Source organism: Dunckerocampus dactyliophorus, chromosome 20 (assembly GCF_027744805.1).
Source record: "Dunckerocampus dactyliophorus isolate RoL2022-P2 chromosome 20, RoL_Ddac_1.1, whole genome shotgun sequence".
Lineage (NCBI taxonomy): Eukaryota > Metazoa > Chordata > Actinopteri > Syngnathiformes > Syngnathidae > Dunckerocampus > Dunckerocampus dactyliophorus.
The window spans coordinates 7513143-7538415 of record NC_072838.1 but is presented as its reverse complement, the minus strand read 5'-3'; the positions used below and the strand labels follow the sequence as shown (position 1 = coordinate 7538415).

At 41.7% G+C, this 25273-nt stretch overlaps 2 protein-coding genes across 7 annotated transcripts in view; one reads left to right on the top strand and one right to left on the bottom strand.

The window, feature by feature from the left end:
* The window catches only part of LOC129173696 (sodium bicarbonate cotransporter 3-like), a 59006-nt gene extending 49215 nt beyond the window's left edge, over positions 1 to 9791 (top strand). For all 4 annotated transcript variants that reach the window (XM_054764815.1, XM_054764814.1, XM_054764813.1 and 1 more), the window contains 2 exons: positions 857 to 957; positions 4203 to 9791. In XM_054764815.1, coding sequence (XP_054620790.1) covers positions 857 to 957; positions 4203 to 4284 — 183 coding nt within the window. In that variant the 3' untranslated portion in view covers positions 4285 to 9791. The remainder of the gene's footprint in view (positions 1 to 856; positions 958 to 4202) is intronic.
* A 794-nt stretch (positions 9792 to 10585) lies between these two features.
* LOC129173699 (homocysteine-responsive endoplasmic reticulum-resident ubiquitin-like domain member 2 protein) lies at positions 10586 to 19853 on the bottom strand. Of its 3 annotated transcripts, none has more exons than XM_054764820.1 (9): positions 19712 to 19853; positions 19096 to 19314; positions 16357 to 16434; positions 15594 to 15707; positions 15346 to 15461; positions 13700 to 13801; positions 13310 to 13615; positions 12267 to 12381; positions 10586 to 11277 (listed from the first exon to the last, which is right to left on the bottom strand). In XM_054764820.1, the coding sequence occupies exons 2-9, from the start codon at positions 19240 to 19242 to the stop codon at positions 11104 to 11106; spliced, it is 1152 nt and encodes a 383-aa protein (XP_054620795.1). In that variant the 5' UTR covers positions 19243 to 19314; positions 19712 to 19853; the 3' UTR covers positions 10586 to 11103. The 3 variants fall into 3 exon arrangements, with proteins under 3 accessions (XP_054620795.1, XP_054620796.1, XP_054620797.1); XM_054764821.1 differs by having other exon boundaries at positions 13310 to 13612; XM_054764822.1 differs by having other exon boundaries at positions 15594 to 15704.
* Positions 19854 to 25273: the final 5420 nt, after the last annotated feature.

Below are 25273 nucleotides of genomic sequence, written 5' to 3'. Positions count from 1 at the left end.
ACCTGCTGTAATAAATGCAACCATGAATTCTGCTGTCTTCCAACAAATCCTCAATGAAGTCACCATCTGTTGGTGACCTCAAGCTGAAACCAACTTGGGTTCTGCAGCAGGACAATGATCCAAAACACACCAGCAAGTCCACCTCTGAATGGCTGAAGGAAAAACAAAATGAAGACTTTGGGGTGGCCTAGTCAAAGTCCTGACCCGAATCCTATTGAGATGCTGTGGCATGACCTTAAAAAGGCGCTTCATGCTGGAAAACCCTCCGATGTGGCCGAATTACAACAATTCTGCAAAGAAGAGTGGGCCAAAATTACTCCATTGAGGACTCATTGCAAGTTATCACAAACGCTTCATTGCAGTTGTTGCTGCTAAGGGTGGCCCAACCAGTTATTAAGTTTAGGGGGCAATCACTTTTCCACACAGGGACATGTAGGTTGTGATTTTTTTCTCCCTTTTAAATAATAAAAAGTTTCATTTAAAAACTGCATTTTGTCTTCAGTTGTGTTGTCATTGACTCATATTTAAATTAGTTTGATGATCTGAAACATTTAAGTGTGACAAACATGCAAAAAATTACAAATCCCAAAGGGGGCAAACACTTTTTCACACCACTGTATATTTAATAGCCCCATGGCCCTAATTAGGATAAGTGGCATAGAAAATGAACGGATAAATGTCTTCATACGGGTCAGTTTTTAAAAGCCACACTTCCACAGAAGCATTTATTGTGACATGTTAGTGGTTTGCAATGGTGGTAAAATAGCAATGCTGTGGTGTGTTGTATCTTTGCAAAGTACAACCACATAATGAACGTGTTATTAAATGAATACCTGTCTGATATTATTTGTTTCAGGAAGAGGAGTCTCTTCTACATCAACAAGAGCAGCTGGGACTACAGGTCAGCTATGAGAACTCAAACCGCCTAAACATCCCAGAAAAGACTCTCTCAGGGAGGTGAGTAACCCTAAGACTGTAAAAAGGTAAAATGTTATCATGATATTGTGTTTTTTCTTATGTAGTGTTCCTCCTTTTACTGTACAGTATTTCTATAATGTCTGATATTGAAGAGCCGAAACGATTCCTCCTTATACTCAGTACTTTTGTGGCCGAAATGAGCAAAATGAGGTCAGAACGTTGTTATGTCCATCTTGAACAGATCATACAGAGTAGGAGTAGTGACCCACAACCTCCGTCAGGAAGAAGAGGTAGCAGGAAAACATTTGAGGCACTTTCCCGTGTCCTAACCTTTCACACTCGACAGACAGCGCATGCTTAAACTGTCACAAGCACACGGATTTTTAAAAAATACTGTACATTTTTTTGAATGTACAAATGATGTCACTAACACTGTGTGCATATGCAAGTCACATTAGTAAAATGTCCACTTAGTAACATGAAAACACGCATTTTGCAGTGCTGGGAGTTTGTGTCTTTCTAATTTATGGGCATGTTTGTGTTGATTTAATGTCTACCTGTTTGTGTGTTTGCATTTTGGCATGGGGTTCTATAATTAAACAAAAACAAAAAAAGAAAATTGTACCCATAAAGCATATCTTACAAACGGTCAGATTAGCTCAAACACAAATATAAAGCATTCAGAAGCTATTCTACACTGGTCACGAGGTGTCAGTAATGTTCGGTGAGACACACAAGCACCAGACCTGATTGCCGGAACAGCAGGCTTTTATTGCAGGTTTGAATTATCTCACATCAGGCACCATAATCACACTCCTACACACATTTCAGCATGTTGGCACGTTGTTTACGTAGTCCGCTTTTGTACAGCTCATTAAAATCCGATTTTACAATAACATTTGTTCATTTTTATATGAAGCAAAACATAAATCATAGGCATTCTGGCAGAGGCCAGACATTCTGAAGGTAAAAAGCTTTGTGCAGATCTACAGGTTGAAGAATGTCTTCCCAAGGATACTTATTCACCACGAGTTTGAATGTTGCTCTTTGTTTCATTGACTGTTTCCGTAGACAGAAGCATTAAATGGGTACGTTTTACTAGTTCATGTAGAATTCAGGTTATTTTGGTGCATTTTGAAGCGTTGCACGGTACAAGAAGTCACGGTTTAATGTTGCGTAACTGGACAGTCGTCGCTGTCGTCGTTTCACACCGATTGATCAAGTTTACAATACTACACATCAACATAAACATCTCTTGGGGCTTACTGGAGTCAGACTGATTTGAATGTGAAACTTTTTACTTCAGAGAACTTTTCGGTGCTACAATCATGGCCAAAGGATTAGAGATTGGCATAAATATTCATTTTCACAAAGTCTGCTGCCTCAGTTTTTATGATGGCAATTTGCAGAGTGATAAGAGGAATGGCAATTAATTGCAAAGTCCCTCTTTATCATGAAAATGAACTTCATCTCCCCCCCAAAAAAAGGAACATTTTTGATGCATTTCAGCCCTGTCACGTAGGACCATCTGACATCATGTCAGTGGTTCTCTGGTTGACATACAGTAGGTGAGAGTGTTGACAAGGACAAAGGCTGGAGAATAACAGTCTGGAAGCTTTAAAAGGAGGGTGATGCTTGAAATCTTTGTTTTTCCTCTGTTAAACATGGTTACCTGCAAGGAAACACATCCATCCATCCATTTTCTATACCTCTTGACCTCACTAGGGTCACGGGGGTAAGCTGGAGCCTATCCCAGCTGACTTTGGTCGGGTGATGGTGTGGGCGGTGGGGGGGATGGTATTACACCCTGATTGGTCACCAGCCAATTGCATGGCACATACTGCATAGACAAACAATGCACACTTGCAGTCACACCTATGGACAATTTAGAGTCTCCAATTAACCTGACGGGCATATTTTTGGAATGTGGAAAACCCATGCACACACACGGAGAACAAGAAAGTCCAGCAAGCGTCTGGACAGTCTCCGAAAATGTATTTAGCAGTGGGATCGGGGCACCACCAGTGCAGCGCTTGGTTAGGAATGGTAGCAGGAAGGTGTGAGTGGATGAGCTCGCACAGTGAGGCGGAGACTTTCGGAAGATGGCTTGTTGTCAAGAAGGGCACCAAAAAAGCCAATTCTCTCCAGCAAAAACATCAGGCGCAGACTGGTTTTGGCAAAAAGGTACAAGTACTGGGCTCCTGAAGACTGGGATAAAGTCATTTTTTCCTGATAGTTTTGGGCATTCAGAAAAAAGCTTGTCCGGAGAAGATAAGGTGAGCGCTCCCATCAGTCCTGTGTCATGCCAATAGTAAAGCTTCCTGAAATCATTCATGTGGGGGTGCTTCTCTTCAAGGGAGTGGGCTCACTCACAATTTTGCCTAAGAAAACAGCCATGAATAAAGAATGGTGCCAAAATCACTGTTGCCAACTCCTCCGTAAGAAAAGTAGCTATTGGCAGTCCTAGAAGTCCCTAGATGATGTCATCTGTTAATTTGCATATTATTTGCATGTAACGTAACAGATGCTGTAGGAAAAAAAGCATAACCTCGTAGGAGAGACGACAAAGTGAGTAAAAACACCTCAATTACGTTTAGAACTACTAAAAAAAACGTCTCGGTTTGTTCATTTAAAATTGGCCATCACTTCATCAAAATAAAAATAATTTTAATATTTTGTCTCAGCCAGCGCCTCTCAAAGTCTAGACAGCCAGCGTAATAATTACACCCGGACTCGCCTCCAGCCCTTTGGATTCTGCTCTGTAAAACAGGGCAACATCCAGCAAAACAGAGCAGTTGAGCACAGATTATTAGCATGTCTACCCTTCTCACTTCCGGCCCCCTCCACATGCCAAAGGTCACAAAAGTCCCCCCTTTTCATAGCTGTCTCAGGCAATGCTTGTAACATAAAGTTACGAGTTTTTTCTCGTAAATTTGTGACTTTTTTTTCAAAATCTCAGATCATTTTAGTGCAGCCATGAAAAGGGGGGGCTTATATGACCTTTGGCCTTGGGCAGAGATGATATTACAACTTTTTCTTTTGCAAATGTCCAACTTTATTCAACATTTTTCTCAATGTGGCCCGAATACTTGAGTATATCGTAGTAACATCTGACAAAAACATCTGAAAACACCGAAGAAGCAAACCAAAACTTTTGGCCGCGACTGTATAGCACAGTACAAAGCATACTATGAAAAAAAAATAATACATTTTGTTTTGTGTGCTCACCTTACTCACCTTCTCCTCCTACTCACGCTCACCTTGTCTCCGTTTGCTGTGAACAGCCGGGAGAAGGCGGCCTGCGTTAGAGTGGACATCAGCCCGGACACCCCAGGAGAGAGTTCCACTGTGGAGACCTTCTTGTGATGACATCTCCTCCCGCACGACACAGAGCACAGCCGAGGGGCGCCAAACGCACCTGCACACGCGGCTTAACCTGCCACAGCAGGTGAGCGCCACCAGGCCAGGTTGCCGTCATGTCCTCCTCGTGAACATATTCCGCCACGTGTCGTGACTTTATTGAAATGTTTTGTTTTTTTTTGCACCGTTTGCGACTCGGACACCAAAGGAATGAGCCTCACTGCTGGGGAATCGTTTGGTGTCATTGCTGATTTTATGATCTTACTTTATTCCTTTTAGCCTCTGTGTTGCAAAAATGCAGCCCTGCACGGTATTTGAAGGCCACATTACGGGCTTTTAAGTTGAAGCACCAGCGCCATTCAGGAAACATCCTGAAGCGGCACTTTGCATTACACGGAACTAAACATGACACCTTTTAGCGTTCTCTCTCCTCGGAGGACAGTGCTGCTTAAAATTCAGAATTGTTTTATATATACAGTATATATAAATATATATAGGTTAAAAATGAATGCATGTATGTTTTTCTACTGTTTCATTTGTAACGATATATATAAAAATAACGACGGAGGCCATATGAAGTCTGTACTGTACAGGAAGCACTTTGCCAGCATCGTTTCGTACCTAAAATGGATCACTGTATTGCTAATGTTATATTTCAAAAGTTGTTTTTTCTCCCAACCGTTCTAATGAGGTCTTCTTCAAGTGACATAACTCAGGAATCTCTTCAGGATTTCTGACTGCGGGGTCACGCTCTCGCAAAAGGCTGCGTGCGTGACTGTCCAGTGGGTTTTTAGCCCATCATCACTACGTCACGATAGTTCCGATCGTCCAAATTTTAAACTTTTATGTTTTCCGCGCCCGGCCAAGCACGGTGGAACCGTAAAGGTCGCACATAATTCGGTTCTTGACGCTGGTGGATTTCTTTAGAGGTGAAAACAACATTTCCCCATAGAAATGACCGGAAATGTAATTCATCTGCGTCACTGATTTAGAGATATAAGCAACATTTTCCCATATAAAGGAATGGAAATATAATTAATAAGTAGGGGTGTCACAAGATCTCGCGAGATTAAAACGTGACAAGATTCCTCATTCAGAAAAAAAACTGGTCTGGAGCAATAATAAATTAATTAATTCATCACACAATGAATGAAAATGAACTTGACCATTTTGCCCGCCTCAATATATTGCCATGTGCACACGTGTCTGTTTCCCTTGTCTCTCGCCTCCAAACAGGCAGGAAGAGGGCACCTTGGCGCGTTTGTTCCATAGAACAGCATGAACAGAGTGAGCCCTTTCGTCAGTCATACAGTCTCTTTGTCCTGGTGGGTGGAGGCGGGGCCACCAGCGCACGCACACAGAGTGCAGAAGAGTGTAACATAGTCGAAATTATATTAGTATTGCAATATATTGCTATATTTTTCGTATTTCTTCATTGTACTTTTCTTACAAGTAATGTTAAAATCTTGTCTTGTCTCATTCTCGTCCCTGTCTCGTGAAGTGAATGTCTCGTGACACCCTTATTAGGAAGTATCACTGATATCGGTGAAAGCATTTTCCCACAGAAATGAATGGAAATAATGAATCTGGAGCCAACTGTTTTATTTCTAATGAACGAGTATTTGAACCTTTTAAACCCTGGGACGTTGTAGTAGCAAGTAGTTTTTCTCCGCATCCGCATGGATGACCTTGGCATCGAAGTAAAAGGGAGACTTGGATGCCCGCTGACATCTTTGCTAGTAAGTGTTGTGAAATGAGGTTAACTGGCGTAACACCAGGCAATTTTCTTTTCCAAAAAAAAGACGTTCACCTCTATTGTAACGTGAAGCAATAAAATAGCCCCCTTTGCCTCCCAACTCCACTTTGCCACGGCAAAAATGCGCGACAAAATGGGTCCGATGTAGCGATGCTCCATATTGGCTTTTTACCGACACACCGAAGTTGGCGAGCACTTCGTTACCGATACCGATATCAAGTCATACGACTTAAAAAAAAAAAAAAAAAAAAAACAATAACGTTGTTTTCACTTTGCCTAGTGCAGGGGTGTCCAAACCTTTTCCAGCAAGGGCCGCACACCGAAAAACAGAAAGATGTGGAGGCCACTTGTACTTATACTGTATATGCATACATATGCATTTTAGACTTACAGACAAACAAGCATTCACACTCACGTTCATACCTATGGACCATTTAGAGCCGCCAATTAACCTACCATGCATGTTTTTGGACTGTGGGAGGAAACCGGAGTACCCGGAGTAACCCCCCCCCACACGGGGAGAACATGCAAACTCCACACAGAGATGCCCAAGTGGAGATTAGAACCCAGGTCTTCCCGATCTCCTGACTATGTGGCCAAAATGCTAACCACCCCAATATAGGCCAGTATATGCTAACTATCAAAATAAAACACCCACGTTAGCTGCGTGTTATTGGTGACAAAGCTAATGAGTGTAATATGTAACAATATACTGGATCTCAATCATAATGACTTGTATGTTTATTTGTATAACACGTATAACATGCAACATGCAGGGGGCCCAATCAAAAAAAACACTAGTTGCGGGCCGAAAACGGACTCCTTTGATGATGATGTTCGTTTTTATTTTTAGAATATGCTTCCGGTCAATCAAGAAAAGGAGTTGCGAGGCATTTTAATTTTATTTATTTATTTTTTATAATATGCCAAGGGCCAATCAAATCCAAAAAAAAAAAAAAAAAAAAAAGCAATCTGCATGCCAAAAATGGACGCTTGAATTTGTAGGGGGGTTTTTTTGACATGGGCGTATTTTTTATTTTGCACGTGGTCAAACAAAACAAAAAAAAACAGTTTGGGGCTGAAAACAGACACTTTGATTTTAATGTTAATATTGTTATTTTCATTTTTGTTTTGAAATATGCTGAGGGCCAATTATAAATAAATAAATAAATAAATAAATAAATAAATAAATATATTCCATTCCATTCCATTCCATTCCATTTTCCTCCGCTTATCCGGGTCCGGGTCGCGGGGGCAGCAGTCTCAGTAGGGAAGCCCAGACTTCCCGGTCCCCGACCACCTCCTCCAGCTCCACCGGGAGGACACCGAGGCGTTCCCAGGCCAGCTGTGAGACATAATCCCTCCAGCGTGTCCTAGGTCTTCCCCGGGGCCTTCTCCCGGCTGGGCATGCCCAAAGCACCTCACCAGGGAGGCGTCCGGGAGGCATCCGGACTAGATGCCCGAGCCACCTCAGCTGGCTCCTCTCGATGTGAAGGAGCAGCGGCTCTACTCTGAGCTCCTCTCGGATAACCGAGCTCCTCACCCTGTCTCTTAGGGTGAGTCCCGCTACCCTACGAAGAAAACTCATTTCAGCTGCTTGTATCCGCGATCTCGTTCTTTCGGTCATGACCCAAAGCTCATGACCATAGGTGAGGGTGGGAACATAGATCGATCGGTAAATTGAGAGCTTTGCCTTCCGGCTCAACTCTCTCTTCACCACGACGGTCCGGTACAGCGACCGCATTACTGCAGACGCTGCGCCGATCCGCCTATCGACCTCACGCTCCAACCTTCCCTCACTCGTGAACAAGACCCCGAGATACTTGAACTCCTCCACCTGGGGCAGGACCTCATTCCCAACCCGGAGGGAGCAATCCACCCTTTTCCGACTGAGAACCATGGCCTCGGATTTGGAGGTGCTGAGTCTCATCCCAGAAGCTTCACACTCAGATGCAAACCGTCCCAGTAAACGCTGCAGGTCACAGCTCGATGAGGCCATCAGGACCACATCGTCTGCAAATAGCAGAGATGAGATCCTAGTGCCCCCGAACTGGACTCCCTCGACACCTTGGCTGCGCCTAGAAATTCTGTCCATGAAAATTATGAACAGAATCGGTGACAAAGGGCAGCCTTGGCGGAGGCCAACGTTCACCGGAAACAGGCTTGACTTACTACTGGCAATGCGAACCAGGCTCCTGCTCCGGTTGTACAAGGACTGAATGGCACGTAGTAGCGCGCCACCAATCCCATACTCCCGGAGCACCCCCCACAGGACACCGCGAGGGACACGGTCGAATGCCTTTTCCAGGTCCACAAAGCACTGATATATATATATATATATATTCAGTGCAATATCTATTTATATAGCTTTGGAGTCCAGGGTCATTTTTGTCCTTTTTGCGTCATTTGGCCACTTGAGGGCACTGCTGGCTTACATTTCCCCGTCTCCCTCTGCAATGGATGTTTACGATCACTTTACAAATGAGGCACAAAACAGAATCATAGTTATTGATCCTGAATCTGGTATCCATGAATGGCCCTCAATTTGGACACCCCTGAGCCGCTGAGTGTTTTGTTGTTGTCGAAGCCCAAAATGAGTCATGTGGTGTCAAAGCATGAATTCTCCGTGCATTACAAATGAACCACTAAGCCCAAACCTGTCAAGTCTCTCGTTCTCCCCATCTTTCCCGGCCTCCGTGTTTTCTGTTATTATATAATCATTCTTATTTATTTTTTAACTTCCATGAAAAAAGGTCATGGAATGTTCCATAATTTTACCTTATTTTCCAGGGGAGTTTCCCGTACTTGCAAGTGCAAATGTTGACAGGTATGATAATGCGATGCAGTAAAAACACTCCCATCAGCTAGCGCTGGCTGCTAGCATTAACAGTCGACTTCTTTCCTTTTGGGAATAAAGAAATCCAAAGAAAAAGCCCCCCCCCAAAAAAATAATTTTAAAATCTTTTGAGGTTCCACAGTATTCTTTTCTTTTTTGATTGTGGCAAACACACACTCACACAAACAGACCACCAGCCAACATGCAGCGGGTAAGAATAAAGTGAGTGTCCCCGCTTAGTTGCGTCTATTTTTATACCGTCTGTATTCCTGTATCGCGTGTGTGTTTGTGTGGGGAAAAAAAACTGTATTTTAGTGATGCTCAACATTTTATGCAAAAGAAATATTTCCGACATTTGTAATATTCTACAAAGCTGTTGTAGTTTTTGCCGCGTGCAGTCTGGTTTCAGCAATAAGCGTTATGGATTCATGACAACATCCAGTGTTGCTTTGTGTGTGTGTGTGTGTGTGTGTGTGTGTGTGTGTAGCTGTACAGTACGTGCCTTGTCTACGCTCTTTGTGTTGTCCTCATCATGAAGTGTTCCGCATCCGGTATATAAATGCCAAAGACGTTTATGGAGTGGACCAGTGCTTTATTTATTTCCTGGCGTGTCGTCGTTGGATCGCGTCTCGTGTTCACGTGGTAGCCGTAGCTGCTGACTTTTACGATAAGGAATTCAAAATCAGAAGGCAGTCGGGAATGAGTCTTGGTCGTCGGGTTTCAAGCTGGAAGTGAGCCTCCACCAATCAGGTCGTGTGACTGTTGAATGTGACTGTTTTGTACAGTTAGAGACCGGAGAGCGTTGCGCTCGGGGGACACATCTGTGAAGCGAACGCTCCTGTTGTCCGTGTGAATGACGACTTCTGTCAAGGTGATAAAGGCAATAAAAGTCATAATCAATAAAGAAATACACAAACCTTTCTCGGCTCTCCCTCCCTTTTGCTCGTCCAGTCTCTCTTTTCACGCACGCGTCTCAAATCCAGTGTTGCCTCAGTAATACTGTACTGAATGAGTGCTATTGTGTAAATATTGCATGTCTAATACTTTGGTTATTTAGTGCCTGAGAGGAGAAAATATTAGAAAATCCAAGAGTCAGAGTGTTGGGGTTAGTTTCAGATCATCAAACAAACATTGTCCTTCAGGATTTTGATATTTCCATATCCAACTTTTTGGAAGGTGTGTGTCCCATTACGTCTGGTGTAAAAGTAATGTCACATTTCAGAAAAAAAAAAAAAAATCACACCAACAGTAAAATATGGTGGTGGTAGTGTGATGGTCTGGGGCTGTTTTGCTGCTTCAGGACCTGGAAGACTTGTTGTGATAAATGGAACCATGAGTTCTGCCGTCCAGCAAAAAATCCTGAAGGAGAAAGTCCGGCCATCTGTTGGTGACCTCAAGCTGAACCCAACGTGGGTTCTGCAGCAGGACAATGATCCAAAACACACCAGCAAGTCCACCTCTGAATGGCTGAAGAAAAACTAAATGAAGACTTTGGAGTGGTCTAGTCAAAGTCCTGACCTGAATCCTATTGAGATGCTGTGGCCTGACCTTAAAAAGGCGCTTCATGCTGGAAAACCCTCCAATGTGGCTGAATTACAACAATTCTGCAAAGATGAGTGGGCCAAAATTCCTCCACAGCGCTGTAAGAGACTCATTGCAAGTTAGCAGGCCATCTGTTCTATTAAGGTATCACACACAAAACATCACACACATCGTTTACTGTAAATCAACATTTTACTTCCAAAGCAGCCTCGTAATCCATTTAAATGTGTTTTTAGGGATGGAGGGCGTCACACACCCCATGCCCCCAATGTTAAGTCACTATTTGTGTTCGTGTTGACCCTTAATTTGAAAATCTGGACAGAAACCGAGAGGAGCACATCCTATTACCATAATGTAGATTAAACATTGATAATAATTTGATCTGAAATACGTAACCCTTCTATATGGAATAGAGTCTTACACCTCAATTAGCGTCACACGTACACAATTGAAACGGCACACTTTGAAAAACCCACAAAGAAATGATTCCATCCGCTAACCTTGATTGGTGATGTTAGCAACTGCAGTGCTCAACCCTATCGAACACCTTTGAGACGATGCGACGTCGCACTGAGCTAACGTGGCAACAATCCAACACATCTTTGCCGTTCTTTAGTTTCAAACACGGGAGGAAAAAGGAACGCTCGACACCGAACACACGACTTTTGACACTGCTAAAGAATGTTTTGGCTCAGTTGGCAGCGTTCTGCGGACCCTCCGGAATGAGCGACATGAAGAAGGTGATGATAAACGACCACGTGGAGGACAGGAAGCCTGTTTGGGGGGCGTTGCTGTTTGGACCTTCAGCTCCTTCCTCTCCGCTTTCTGCTTCTTCATCATCAGAGCTGTCATCCACCACTTGTTCCTGACGACATTACGGTGACAAACCATACACATTCAATCATGCTGTGTAGGTATATGCTGTTTAACATGCGAAGAATGCTAACATGCTAACACTCAACATGCCAGCACCTAGCTTGACAACACCAAGGATGAAAGTGACAAGGCAGTTCCATCGTGATTACATCATGCTGAGTAGGTTTACACTACTTCAAATGAGTGAAAGGCATAACATGCTAACAGTTAGCATGAGAGTACCTAGCTAGACAGCACCAGGTATCGAAAGTGGTAAGGAAGCTCTGAAGTGATTTTGCGTCACATCACCGTATATGCAATTTAAAATGAGGACCGAGGCGAAAATGCTCACAGTTTGGTAGCTTGCACTGAGCATAAGCATGCTAACACCTAGCTACACATGACTCGGCACTGGAAGTGCTAAAGCAGTTCAATAAAGCTTTTACATCATGCCAAGTTGGTTTCTACTATTTCAAATGAGTAAATTGCTAACAGCATGAGAGCACCTAGCTAGATAGCATTTTTTGAATTTTGTGCTAAGGACAATTTGTTGTCATTTTATATCATGCCATGTAAATATACTCAATTTAACTTGACGGCGGTGGCTAGACTGTTACCATGCTACCATACAGTCGGTCACAACTTAGCAAAACTATGCTAGCACCTTGCTAGCATAGATGGTTCTAAGTGCTGGACATGCTAAGGCTTGTTATATAGTACATGCTATTTAACATGGAGGATAATCTCTAAAATGCCAACATGCTAACAGTTAGCAATAGCTAATAGTTGAAAGTGCTAAGGCAGATCCGTAGTCATTTTACTTGCTCTCATGTACAGTAGTTATATACCATTTCAAACTAGTAAAATGCCTAACTGGCGACTGTCCGGGGTGTACCCCGCCTCTCGCCTGAAGTCTGCTGGGATAGGCTCCAGCATAACCCCGCGACCCTAATGAGGATAAGCGGCATAGAAAATGGATGGATGCGGACCAACCCTTACCATTTCGTGGGGGTCATTGTTCGGGAGCTCCGCCTCCATCTCCTCCTGATTGGCTCCGTCTCCAGGAAGCTGGAGTTCGTTTTCTAAGTTGAAGGGAAACCAGCCGGCCTGGTGCCTGCCAAACAACATTGGCATTACAAACATGTCCGAAAAAAAGCTTAAATGAAGCCTTACTGCAGCGATTCATGTGTTTTTTGTTATTTTTACTACGATAAATGTAGTAGCTTACTGTTGAATGTTTGCATGTTCACATCAAAGGCATTGAAACGTCACCAAAACAAACGAGTATGTGATCGGTGTGAAATATCAAAATACTTCAAACGCTCAACGTTTCAATCCAAGGTATTGCATGCTAACACAGATAGCTACTGTATTTTAAATGCTTCAAAAATGCCAAATGAGTAAAACTGCTAACTTGCTACACTTGGCATGAGAGCGCCTAGCTACATAGCATAGCACAAAGTACCAAAAGTGCGACCGACGAGCTACCGTGATTTTATATCATGCCATGTAAATATATTCAATTTAATTTGATGACTCAATATAAATAATAAAATGTCTAACATGCTAACAGTTAGAAGACCTAGCAAGATAGCGCCAGGTATCAAAATTGGTAAGGACGCTCTTTTGTGACTTTACATCACAGCACATAAATACAGTAAACCTGTATGCAATTTAACACGAAGATGGCGGCGTAAATGCTAACAGTTAGAAGACCTAGCAAGATAGCGCCAGGTATCAAAATTGGTAAGGACGCTCTTTTGTGACTTAACATCACAGCACATAAATACAGTAAACCTGTATGCAATTTAACACAAAGATGGCGGCGTAAATGCTAACAGTTGGTGTGCTTGCACTGAGCACAAGTATGCTAACACAGAGTTACACACGACTGTAAGTACAGAAAGGGCTAAGGCAGTTCGATCCAAGTAGGTTTCTCTTATTTCAAATGAGCAAAATCGCCTGCCTGCTAACTGTTAGCACGACAGCACAAAGGCTAGCCTGGCTTGTGTATCCAAATGAGTAGATTAGCAAGTACTCACAGGTAAAGCACCAGCATGGCCGTCATCACCATGAGAAAGCGGCTGAAGGAGGAGTAGAAGTACACGATGCTGAGCAAGATGGCGGCCCGCGAGAAGGTGTACACCCAGTCCAGCCAATCCCGGTTTAGCTCCTCCTCATTCAGGATCTCCCCTCCTTGGGCGTTCATCTCCACTTCGGGGTTGCCGCGGCGATCCGCCGGGGGTCGCCGGTTCTGCGGGTCCGCCTGGGAGACGGGGGGATTCCTGGGCAGGTGTGGTGGCCTAAGGTTTTGGGAGGAGGAGGCGGAGGCGGCCAGAAACTGACTGCTGAGTGGAAAAGATGGAGAGACGTCAGGGTCGGAGGCGGATTGGGCAGTAGCTGAGGGAATGTGATGGAGTGAGGAGGCGTACTAGTGCAGGGGGTACTGCCGAGCATACAGCTGCTGCCACCACATTAGCGTCATGTGGTTGTAATAGGAGGTCACATTTGCCGGAGGGGTCGACATGCTCCAGCTGGAAAAGATGCCACCAGAAGGACATGAGAGCGTTTCAGTGCTATCATTCGTCAGGGTCCTATGAATAAACGATGCCGTTTCCTGGTTGGACGCAGCCTGCTGTTGGTCTAAACAGATGCGGATTTAAGCAAATGTTACGTATCGTTTGCCCACATTAAGCATTTTCAAGCATAAGCATGAACTCAAACACGAGAGGACTCAATCAAAGCCGATGTGAAGAGATGTAGTGTTCTATACTGGCCACTAGGTGTCAGTAACGCGACATTGATGAGACAAAAGCCACAGCAGGAAGTACCAAAAAAAAAAAAGAATATGGAGCCCTCCCAATGCTGACATGTGAGTCTATATTATGTCTTATTTATGTCTTAAATGGCTTGTTTTGTCTTATTATGTCTACTGTATTTGGTCATGGGGTGTTATTTCGTGGCTAGAGGGCTGTAATAATGTTAAAAACCGTATTTACAAGGTTGTATGAATCCCATTTATAACTAAGGAATCCTACTTTGCGGAAATTCACCTATCGCAGTCGGTTCTGGAACCAATTAACAGCGATAAACGGGGGATTATTGTATGTTCTTTAAAAACAAAAACTCGCTCAGTGAATAATCCTTGGACACATGAGGGCAAAAATGGGTGCAAAAATCCCAAGGATTCCAGTGAGAGCCAATAGTACCTTTTACTTTTTTCTGTTTTTGTTTTTTTTTTTTAACTTATTTTTGCACTACTCGCTCTATTTTGTAATTGCCGTTATATCGAGTAAAAAGGAATAATAGTATTATTTTCTTGATATTGTTACATAGTTTTATGTTGTAGTAAATATTGTTAAATTGTTCACAAATGTGTTTTACTGTGATTGTGATAGAAGTAAAGGTACGAGCACAAAATCTTTCAGCAATGCGGTATCGGCACCACAGTACTGGCATTTACATGATGTTGGATCCATCCCACAATTTGCAGAATCGCCCACACCTAGGCCGGTCACGATAACAAATTTTGCTGGTCGATAATTGTGCTCAAATTTATCGACGATAATCGACAATTTGGACTTTTTTTTTTTAAACAATAATATCATTTGGTTTATTATTATTCAATGATCATTTTGTCATGTCAGATTTGCGCCACTAGGTGGCGCTCAAGCATTGTGTAACTGAGGCACAGACGCCGCCTACTAGACCGCCCTACTCATGGTGTCTAAAGAACTACGCACAGCAACGCACTAGGTGGATAAAAAGATTAAAACAGACGAGGCGGTGAGCTAAAATGCCACGTTGCTGATATCTCCCAGGCGATTCCTACTGCTGGCTTCTCAAATGTATTGAAAGGTTGCACTTCTTTTGCAACATAGCACACCATTTTCCGATGTTTCATTGAAATATTTAGCGTTGACTGTCGGGAAGAAGGCTCGTAGTTATTTTTAATCGTTGGACGTCACATTGTCATCGTTCGTGGTACAATACTGCTAAAACCGGCGTCCTTTGCACCCTAAGACTTGAGCTACCACACATTTCGATATCTGTGTTCTCATAAAACAACACGTTTTACCTGTGAATAAGTTGTTGCTGCAACTGGTGGTAAGGGAAAGGTCCAGCTTGTTGTCCGAGTCCGTCACCGCTGTCCTCTGATTGGCCGGGGGAGGAAGGACTAGGAGTCTGAGTGACCTGCCAACGGGGAGGGGGTGTTAGCATTTAGCTTCTGGATGTAGTTGAGCAGGCTTTGTTTTGACAGCGTGAATGTGAATGATGGCACCAAGTGCTCATGATGGAAAGGAATGTTGTTTTTTTTTGACTCACTGCAGGTCCTGCTGCATTCCCCTGAGGCTTGTTTATGTGTCTGCGGGCGGGGCTGGGGGAGCTGGGGGGAGTCGGCGAGGGGCAGACCAAGTGAAGCATATGGTACTCATCCTGCTGTACAAGCAATTAGAACCCATTAGTTGTGCAGACTAGTCAAGTCGTGCACTTGTCCGGTTCCTCACCTCAGCAATTCGACCGTGCTGAGTAAAAAAATGTGACAACATTTAACGTTGCTTTTATTTTGCGGCGTTCAATCGCCGCCACATCCTTAAAAAAACATGTCAAAAGATAACTGCACAATGAAAAACAACAGCAAATCAACACCAGCGCTCGCAAAACGCTCAAAAGGGTCATAAGTGTCGTGATGATCGGACGCCACGTGATTTTTAGACATCAACACATGATTGACATGATTGGTCTAGCGTCTTGCTTTGCGGCTAGAAGCAAAACACAAGGCGTTCAAGGCGCCTCCCACGCTAACGACTGTTATTGGGCTTCCAAGCTTCCTGTACTTGGTCAGTATTATCCGTCTAGCAGAAACTGTGTGCGTGTTTTGCAGCATGCGACTACACATCTCATCAGAGCCTCTCATATGCACCTCAAGCACAGTTTTTGAGGACAAAAACCTGCATTTGCGTGCGAGTGAGAGGCCAGAACTTTTTAAACACCTCCGTATTCGTGTGGGCATAGCGTTTTGGTGTCGTGGGAAAATTCCTCGATCTCTCGTGTTTTTCTTGTGATTGAGAAAAGTGGGGGAAGTTACCTTTCGGAGGACGTCTTTTAGAGTAAAATGATCCAAAAGCAGCTTCCCGGAGTACACCAGTCTCTGGTCTTTGGAGCTCTGAAAGCACATTGGAATGTGACAAAGGTATTGTTCAAGCAGAAGATAAAAGTGTCATATAGCAACACACTCAACCAGCAGCATTACCGTTACATTTATGTTACGTCTATTTGGGTCTTGTGTGCATGGAATATTATAGGTGGAGAGATGGAAACCGGAGTACCCGTGGAAAACCCACGCACGCACGGGGAGAACATGCAAACGCCACACTGAAATGGTCTTCCCGATCTCCAGACTGTTACTGTGTTGCTAACCACTAGACCACCGTGCGGCCCTCGTATTTAAGACAGCAGTGTTTAATGACTTAATTCGGACATGAATTATGCCTGGCTTGGAGATTGCAGCTGCTGCGTCTGCCAATGACTAACTAAATACAAACTTCAATCCATTTTTGAATGCAAAAGTGGCCGACCGATACGTTTCTGGGTGTCATGTCACGTATTAAAAGTGTCTTCTTCCAGAATATTCTGACATTTGTTGTGCAGGAAGCAGAATCTTATATATTATAAAGCTACCCTTCAGCCGCTTGCTTTCCACAAACAAAAGCATTTACATGATTGTGTGTTTACAAGGGTTACATCAGTCTTGAGCAATGGAATGGAAAAGGGGGCAACGTCAGATTAGCAGCACAACACAGCCATAATCTCAGTGGCTTTCAAGTCATGTCTTTAGAACGCGGCCAAGTTACTTCATTTTATAGTTTCAGAGAGGGGGAGAGGTGTTGGGAGGAACAAAAGGAATTATAAAAAATGATTTCCATTTATAGCAACAAGGGCTTGATGACAAAGTTCTGTTGAAAATGAATATTTTATCGGAACTCTCGGGTGTTTTGTCATGTTCATGTGAGGTTATACAAGGAAACGCTTGTCTCGACTCCCCTCGGTCTGACTGGCGACCATCAACAAACTAAAACTGAAACAACATATAAAAGGGGAACTGAAAATAAGAATGGATTTTTCAACCTCGGGTGTTGACATAGTTTCATTGACATTTGTGCATATTTTCATTTTGATTCCTCTGTTTTCATATACAGTATCGTCGCAATGGGAGTATCGTGCATGGTGCTGAGCTGTGATTCAGGGGTCAGGCTATAGGGGGCAGTAGCGTTTGCCAGCTCGATAGAACCAGCTCAAGGTTTGGACTCATTCACGTGTGGGTCTTGCTGGAACGTATACAGTGCTGTTTTGTAGACGCCAATAAAAGGCTAATTTGTGCACATTGTGATTCTGCCAATATTACAACATTTTATACTCTTATCTAACAGGCTAATTTTGTTCTGTGTCTTCACTACCAATGACAAAAAGCTTATATCCACAGGCAACACTTTCTAACAATCTAAAAAAAAATGAATAAATGAGTGTTATTTGCAAGTAGCAATGGTAGAATTCAGATTCATCTTGCCGTGCTTATTTTGCACTGAACAGGAAGTCAACCTGTGCACGTTTTAATACGTCGCTATTGTCGTTTTTACGCCGCTTCGTAAAAATGACGAAGGTAACAATACAACAACGCGATGACATAAATGGAACCATTTTTCCAAGGGGAGTCCTCCTCCGCTCACAATCTTGCCGGTGTACAATAATCCCTCATTTATCACGGTTAACTGGTTCCAGACCCAACCGAGATAAGTGAATCTCTGCGAGGTAGGACTCCTTATTTATAAGCAGAATATTTTCGTAGTTTGAGCAGAGAAAACCTAACAACCTGCTACATGTGATTTTAAGATTATTAGAGCCCTCCATGACATGAAATAACACCTCTAGTCACCTTTACACCCCCGTTATCCAATATAGTAGACATGATAATAGAAAATAAGACACAAGGCATAAATAAGACATATAGACTCGTGCGTTAGTGGGGTTGATTTCCTTGTCGTTACCATTTTACTTCTGGTTTCGGTACAGTACTTCCTGTGGTGGCCATTGTCTCATCAATGTAACATTACTGACACCTAGTGACCCGTGTAGAATACTACATATCATTACATGTCTGATTGCATCATCTGAATACCTTGTATTTATTACCTCTGCCGAGCGCGGAGGTCATGTTTTTTGCCGCCGTTTATATCTGTTTGTTTCTTTTTTTTTTGTTTGATTCTGTTCAAAATAACTTGAAAAGTTCCAAATGGATTTGGATGAAGTATTCAGGAATTGTCGGAAATTTTTTGGGGGGGGACTATGGTGCTTGGTGGAGGCCTGCGCTCTCCGAGTGCTTCTCTAGTATTTAGTTTAGTTCATTTAGCCATTTATATGCTTGAAATACATACAATTTGCTTAAATATACACATTTTTCACTAATAATAGGCCGTATTCAACCACAAAACAGCAATGATTTATTAACTCATATACTTTTGACAAGCCATAATAGAGGGAAGCTGCGAAAAGTGAAGCGCAAAGTGGCAAAAGACTACTGTACTACATTATGCTAGAACATATACAGTATCTGCGTCCTTGGCATGAGATGGACTTCGATCTCAAGCCCTTATCGCTGTTTACGCGACTCACTAGCAGGATTAAAATTGTCCCAAAATAGACAAGCACCTAATGACCTGGTTGCCACAGTTATTATTGTGCAAGTGTCGGTATTATTGCCACACTGGCGCCAACAATCCTTTAAGGTATGGATGAGATGTTTGGAATCATAACGGAGTGGAATACTCACAGGTTTGCTCGGGTACACATCTGACAAGTGGGCTTTCAGTTTCTCTACGGTCCAGTTCTGGAAGCAGTTAATAGTCTGGTCGTCATACTTCTGGTTCGGCGCCCTGATGACAAGGGTAACCGGACTACCCATCACACCTTGAGCCATTATTCACAAGAGAGTAAAGTGTTCCGAAAACACCAGAGGAACTCTTGAACGCTACGTGAACTTCATCTCTGGCTGTAAAGTGAAGACAGATGGGGGGGGGGGGGGGGGGGGGGGGGGGGGGGGGGGGGGGGGAATGATTTTTTTATTTTTATTGAGAAGCTTCGTTATAGTGACAGTCGAACAAGGAATTTAATAACATGACAAAACAAAAAAGCAGTAAACGACATGCTCAATACGCTACAATTTACCTCCTTAATAGCGCTAGTAAATAAAGCACTGGTTAGGAATTCATGTAATACCCATGGAGCTACGCTAACATTAGCCCCGATACGACATGAAGCGACGCTGTTGCTTTTGGTCTCGTTAAACAGAGAGAAAAACAAGACCAGAAACAGTCCAAAAGCTAAATAAAACGACCAACCATCTTCAGACTGGTGACTCTACAAAAAAAGAGACAAATTGGGTTTACCTTGTGTGTTTACTCCCAGTGACCGAGCCCAGCTGTGTTCTTACTTTCCCCCACTTTAACAGCGTGTTCGCAAGCAACATTAAGTTACAGGGCGACACCTCGTGTACTGGCGGTAAAATCGCAACTGACCAAACTGCTGGAATTCATGGAATGTATTCTGTACATACACGCCAACCCTCCCGTTTTCACTGGGAAAATCATCGTGTTTTCCCCTTCTTTGCTGGCGCCTTCCCGTTTGAATAAAATATTGTGTTTTTACATTCACGGAAAAAAAACATCCTCACAGCACAGCTTCCGGTCAGCTCGGCGACACTCGGGCAAAACCGGCGTAATAAATCCAATATCCGGTAAAACCAGGCCTTCACAATAGAAGAACCACGCCAGTAGGATAACCGCTTTCAACTTTCTTTTTGTACATTTTCTTTTCGCAATATTACGACTATATTCCCATAATATTTAGACTTTATTCTCATAACATGATAAATTTTCCCCAACCTAATTTTCCAAAAATGACAGCTTTATTTTGTTTTGTCTGTTTCTCATAATGTTATGACTTTAGAAAAATAACGTCTTTTTTCTTTAATATTTCAACTTTCTGCCACTAAAATGACTTTATTTTTCCTCATGATATTACAACGTTATTCTCGTAAAATGATTTTCTTCGTAGATTACAACTTTTTTGTCGGAATATTTTGACATTGTTCTTGTAAAACATACTTCCGATTTTCCCATTTTTGCTGTTTTCTTTTTTATTATCCAAATGTATTTCTTCTTAAATAATCTTACATTTTCTTCCTGTAATACTATGACGTTATTCACACAATCACTTGACTTTATTCCCGTAATATAACTTTTCTTCTAACCTAATTTTCCCAACATTACAACTTTATTTTCTTTTGTTTCTCAGAATATTACAAGTTTAGAAAAATAATGCCTTATTTTAATTGAAAATTTCAACTTTATGCTGCAAAACTGATGCTATTCTTTCCTTATAATATTACAACGTTATTTGTGTAAAATGACCACATTTTCTCTGTAGATTACAACTTTTTTTCTTTTCATATTTTGAATTTATTGCTGTAAAATTACTGCAGATTATAAAAATCAACAGTTGGAAGTCGCAAATTGGCCCGTTTGGACACCCCTGCATAAGAAAAAACCAACAGAACCCCACATGGGCAAGCACGTGGCGATGGAGGCAAGGAAAAACGTCCTCTTGGGAAGAAACCCCGAACAGATCCCAACTTGCGGTTGCCCTGAAAGCATGCAGGTAGTAAATACAAACACATGTAATCATAAAATCCATGTCACAAGAGTTGTGAATAGTTGAAAAAAGAAATAACATAACATAGACAATCATTTTTTGACCACTTATCCTGAGCCAGAGCCTATCCCAGCTGACTCAGGCTGAGACTGGGGTACACCCTGCACCGGTCGCCTGTCTATCATGATGGCATTATGAAGACAGCTGATGGATATTTTCCCTGAGCCGGAACTTTGTGGTGATTTCAATGAGTCTGCGTCTGCTTCCTCTGCAATTAAAACACTTTGAAATGCGCTTTACCATTTAGCAATTGTGTGGCGGGAGTGAAAGCCTCATGAATCATATCCTGCAGAACGGTCGCTTACTCATTCGTCACAGTTATACAACAATATCGGTATTTAATGCAATGGGAAAAACTCTTATGACGAGGGCGATGCGCTGTCTGCTCCAATGACGTCCTTCACTGAGGCACCACGTCCCATTACATATGTAACAGCCAGCCCCAGCCAGGCTGTCTGTACTTCTCATGACAGTAACAGTAAATATACACTAAGTATATCATATACTGCATAAATATACTTTGTGTGGTGCCTCATATCAGACCAGCAAAAAGAGTGAGGAAAAGTGTTTTTTCCGCAACCAAATTTTCCCAAAATTACAGCGTTATTCATTGCTTGCTTCTCATAATATTAAAACCTTAAAAAAAATGTATTTTTGCTTCAGTATTTCAACTTTACACTGCTAAAATTGTGTTATTTTTCCTCATAATATTATACCATTATGAGGAAAAATGCACAACTTAAATGAGTTAAATGACAACTTTTTTTCTCTTAATATTTTGACTTTATTCTTGTAAAATGACTGCAGAAGTGTGCTATTGTTAGGTCTGTCACGATAATCGATAAATCGATGAATCAAACGATGAAAAAAAAGGGTCGATAATAAACTGACATGTGCATGTATGCGTGTGTTTGCTTGTCGTCTCTCTGTACCACACAGGCTGGAGGACAGCGGGGTTTACCCTGCGTCTGTCTGCGCATCGGTTCTATAGCGGCATGAACGGAGAGAGGGGGCCCTCATCTCATTCAGCCTCTTTGTGGAGGCGGAGCAACTAGTGACTTGGTACAGAGGGTTTAACCACGAGCCAGCGTGAATGAGTGAATGAATGATGGCACAAAAGTGATAAATGTCAATTACACCTCTCATTGACAATAATTCATGAAAAAAAATGGTATAATAAAAAATGTTGCCGATAATATCGAATATTGGCGATAATTTGGAGCAAGATTATCGACCATCAAAATTTGTTATTGTGACAGGCCTAGCTGTTGTTTTTACTTTTCTTGTTAAATGATATTTCTAAAACGTGGCGCGGGCCGTAAATGGCCCCTGGCCCGCACTTTGGACACCCCTGATTTAGAGACTTAGTGTTTGAAATGGTTTAACCCTTTAGTCTTGCAAACTATACTTAGGATTTGTGAGCAATCTGCACCACTCATTGTTATTTCTCAGTAGCCGTGTAACCTTTCGGAGTGTGACATTTCGTTTCGAAATTGTCTATTATTCAACCACAAACAATTGAATTTGCATTGTGTTCATATGATTGCCCTGCTGCCCTTCCAGTGCAGTTTGTGCTGCTGCCTGCAATTAATGACTCACTCCCTTGCTTGGTGGATGAAAATGTACACACAAGAGGAGGAGGATTTAAGCCATACCAACCCGTGGTGACACTTGAAATGTCCTAAAATCATCACAGCTTTGTGCTCGACTAACTCAAGTCATGTGACAGACACGTGAGACTGGCAGTGTGCCAGGTAAGCTAGCTAATTTTAAATCGTTTGAGCAATTCTTTATTTTAAAACCTGCAATAACATCATCTGGTTCTGATATTACAGCACTTTAGCACTCGAGCACTTTATGTCTTCCCAAATTCAAGGTTCTGTCAAGTGCACGTATTGTCTTTTATGACAATGTTATTTTTATTGCACTTAAGATCAACCTGCGCTCAGACCAGGGACCAATCTTGCATGTTTACATGGAAATGCTGATTAATATGCACCGTTCCTGTCTTTCTTAAATAAATAAATCTACAAATCTACAATCTACAAGCAGAAAGAAGTCAGTCAATCAATCAGGGGAGTCCAAAGTGCGCCCGGGGGCCATTTGCGGCCCAAGGCTCTTTTTTTATTAGCCCACGACACATTCTAAAAACATAATTTAACAAGAATACTAAAAATAAAAAACAAAACAACAGCAAAAACGCAAAAAGCTGCAGTAATTTTACAAGAATAAAGTAAAAATATTAAGAGAAAAAAGTTGTAATATAGCGAGAACTTTTTTAAATTTAACGAGAATAACCTCATAATATTACGAGAATAAATAGTGTCGTTTTAGTAGCATAAAGTTGAAACATTAAAGTAAAAATATACTATTTTTTCACGGTGGAAAGTTATGAGAAACAAACAAAACAATGAATAAAGTAATTTTGGGAAAATTTGTTTGCGAAAAATGTTATAATGTTACGCGAATAAAGTCAAACTATTATGGGAATAGAGTTATAATTACGAGAAAAAAATTGAAGACAAAAATATTCAGAAAAAAAATCTGGAAACTAACTAAAAAAAGCCGTAATATTATGACCAACAAAACAAAATAAAGTTGCAATTTTTGGAACATTTGATCTGGAAAAATGTATATTACAAGAATAAAGGCAAAATACTACTGGAATAAAGTCAAAATATTACAAGAAGACGAGAAGAACATTTACAAGAAGAAAGTTGAAATAGTTGGAAAATGTAAAAAAAAAAAAATGGCAAAAATTGGAAAATACGGCTGTAATTTTACAAGAATAAAGCCAACATGTTCAACGAAAAAAAGTCATATTCTATGGACAAAAATGTTGCAGTTTTGAAAAATAATGTCATCTTTATACCTTAGAGTTGAAATATTCATGAGAAAAGATGTTATTTTTTTACATCGTAATATTATGACAAACAAACAAAACAAAGAATGAAGTTGTAATTTTCGGAAAACTAGGTTGTGGAAAAAGTTATAATATTAGCAGAATAAAGTCAAAATTTTATGTGAATAAAGTCATAATATTATGAGAAGACAACTTATGAAGATGATATAACAATCTGTTGAAAGATTTGAAAAATGTAAGAGCGAAGTTCAGACTAGTTCATACACTTTTTCATCTATCTCACAAAGCCGACATACAGTTGTTTTTTTTTTAATATAGAATAGCTTAACTTCTTAGCACGTGTTTCTTTACAAAATATCAAAGTGGCAAAGTTGCATCCTTTCATTTTTCACCACGTGGCCCTCGCTGGAAAAAGTTTGGACACCCCTGATATAAACGTACACAGTGTAAGTACAAATACAATACAAATGTACAAGAAATCAAAACCTATAGTCTCGTTTGAACATCTTTTATGCCTCAGGCGATAACCAACTGTATCAAAATGATGCAAATTGGGTTTAATTACTTGCGCCAATGAGATGCAAAACCTTCCTGACCACTAGGTGGCAGTGTGGATTCATTTCCACAGCTGAGCGGTGGAGCAAGCTAGTCAGCCGTCTTCCTTCTCACCCCCATACCAAGACACTTTATTTTATGTTTAAGCACACTTTGTGTCCTTATGTTTAAGGACACAAAGTACACTTCCTGACTGTTCGTGAAACATTGTCATCCGCTCCGCAGATGTAACAACTTCCAAACAATGGAAATTTGTAATGTCAGAGGTCACGGATGTTGGACAAAGAGGGACTGACTCTCAATGTTTGTCTTTTGTTCATTCCAAAGGTGACTGATGGAGTTGAGGTTGCACTGGGACACAAAAAAGAACCTTCACCAAAATGTACCCACAATATTGTAATGCTTAGAATTGTCCAAAATGTCATGGCGGACTTTGGACCATGCATGCAACACATGGATGAAATAAGTCTCAGAGGTATTTTTTATTCAGGTCGCCAAGGGTTTGAATTCAACCTTCCAATTGCTTTTAATTTGATATAAAACCTTTGCACCATGATTTACAGTCACGCATCACATAATCACACACAATTTGAGACAATCTTCAATGGTTTAAAGATGTACAGCAATCCAGACAACCACCTCACCCCAAACAAACAACAGTCAACACATGTGTGAAACCGGTGCTGCGCAGTCAGGGCCAGCAAAGCCTTCTCTGCTGTCTTAACCACTAGCAGAAGCACTGACCTACATTTACAACTGAAATTCTTAATATTGGTTCAGTTATATTAAGCCCGTATCTTCCCGCCGCAAAGCATGCTGG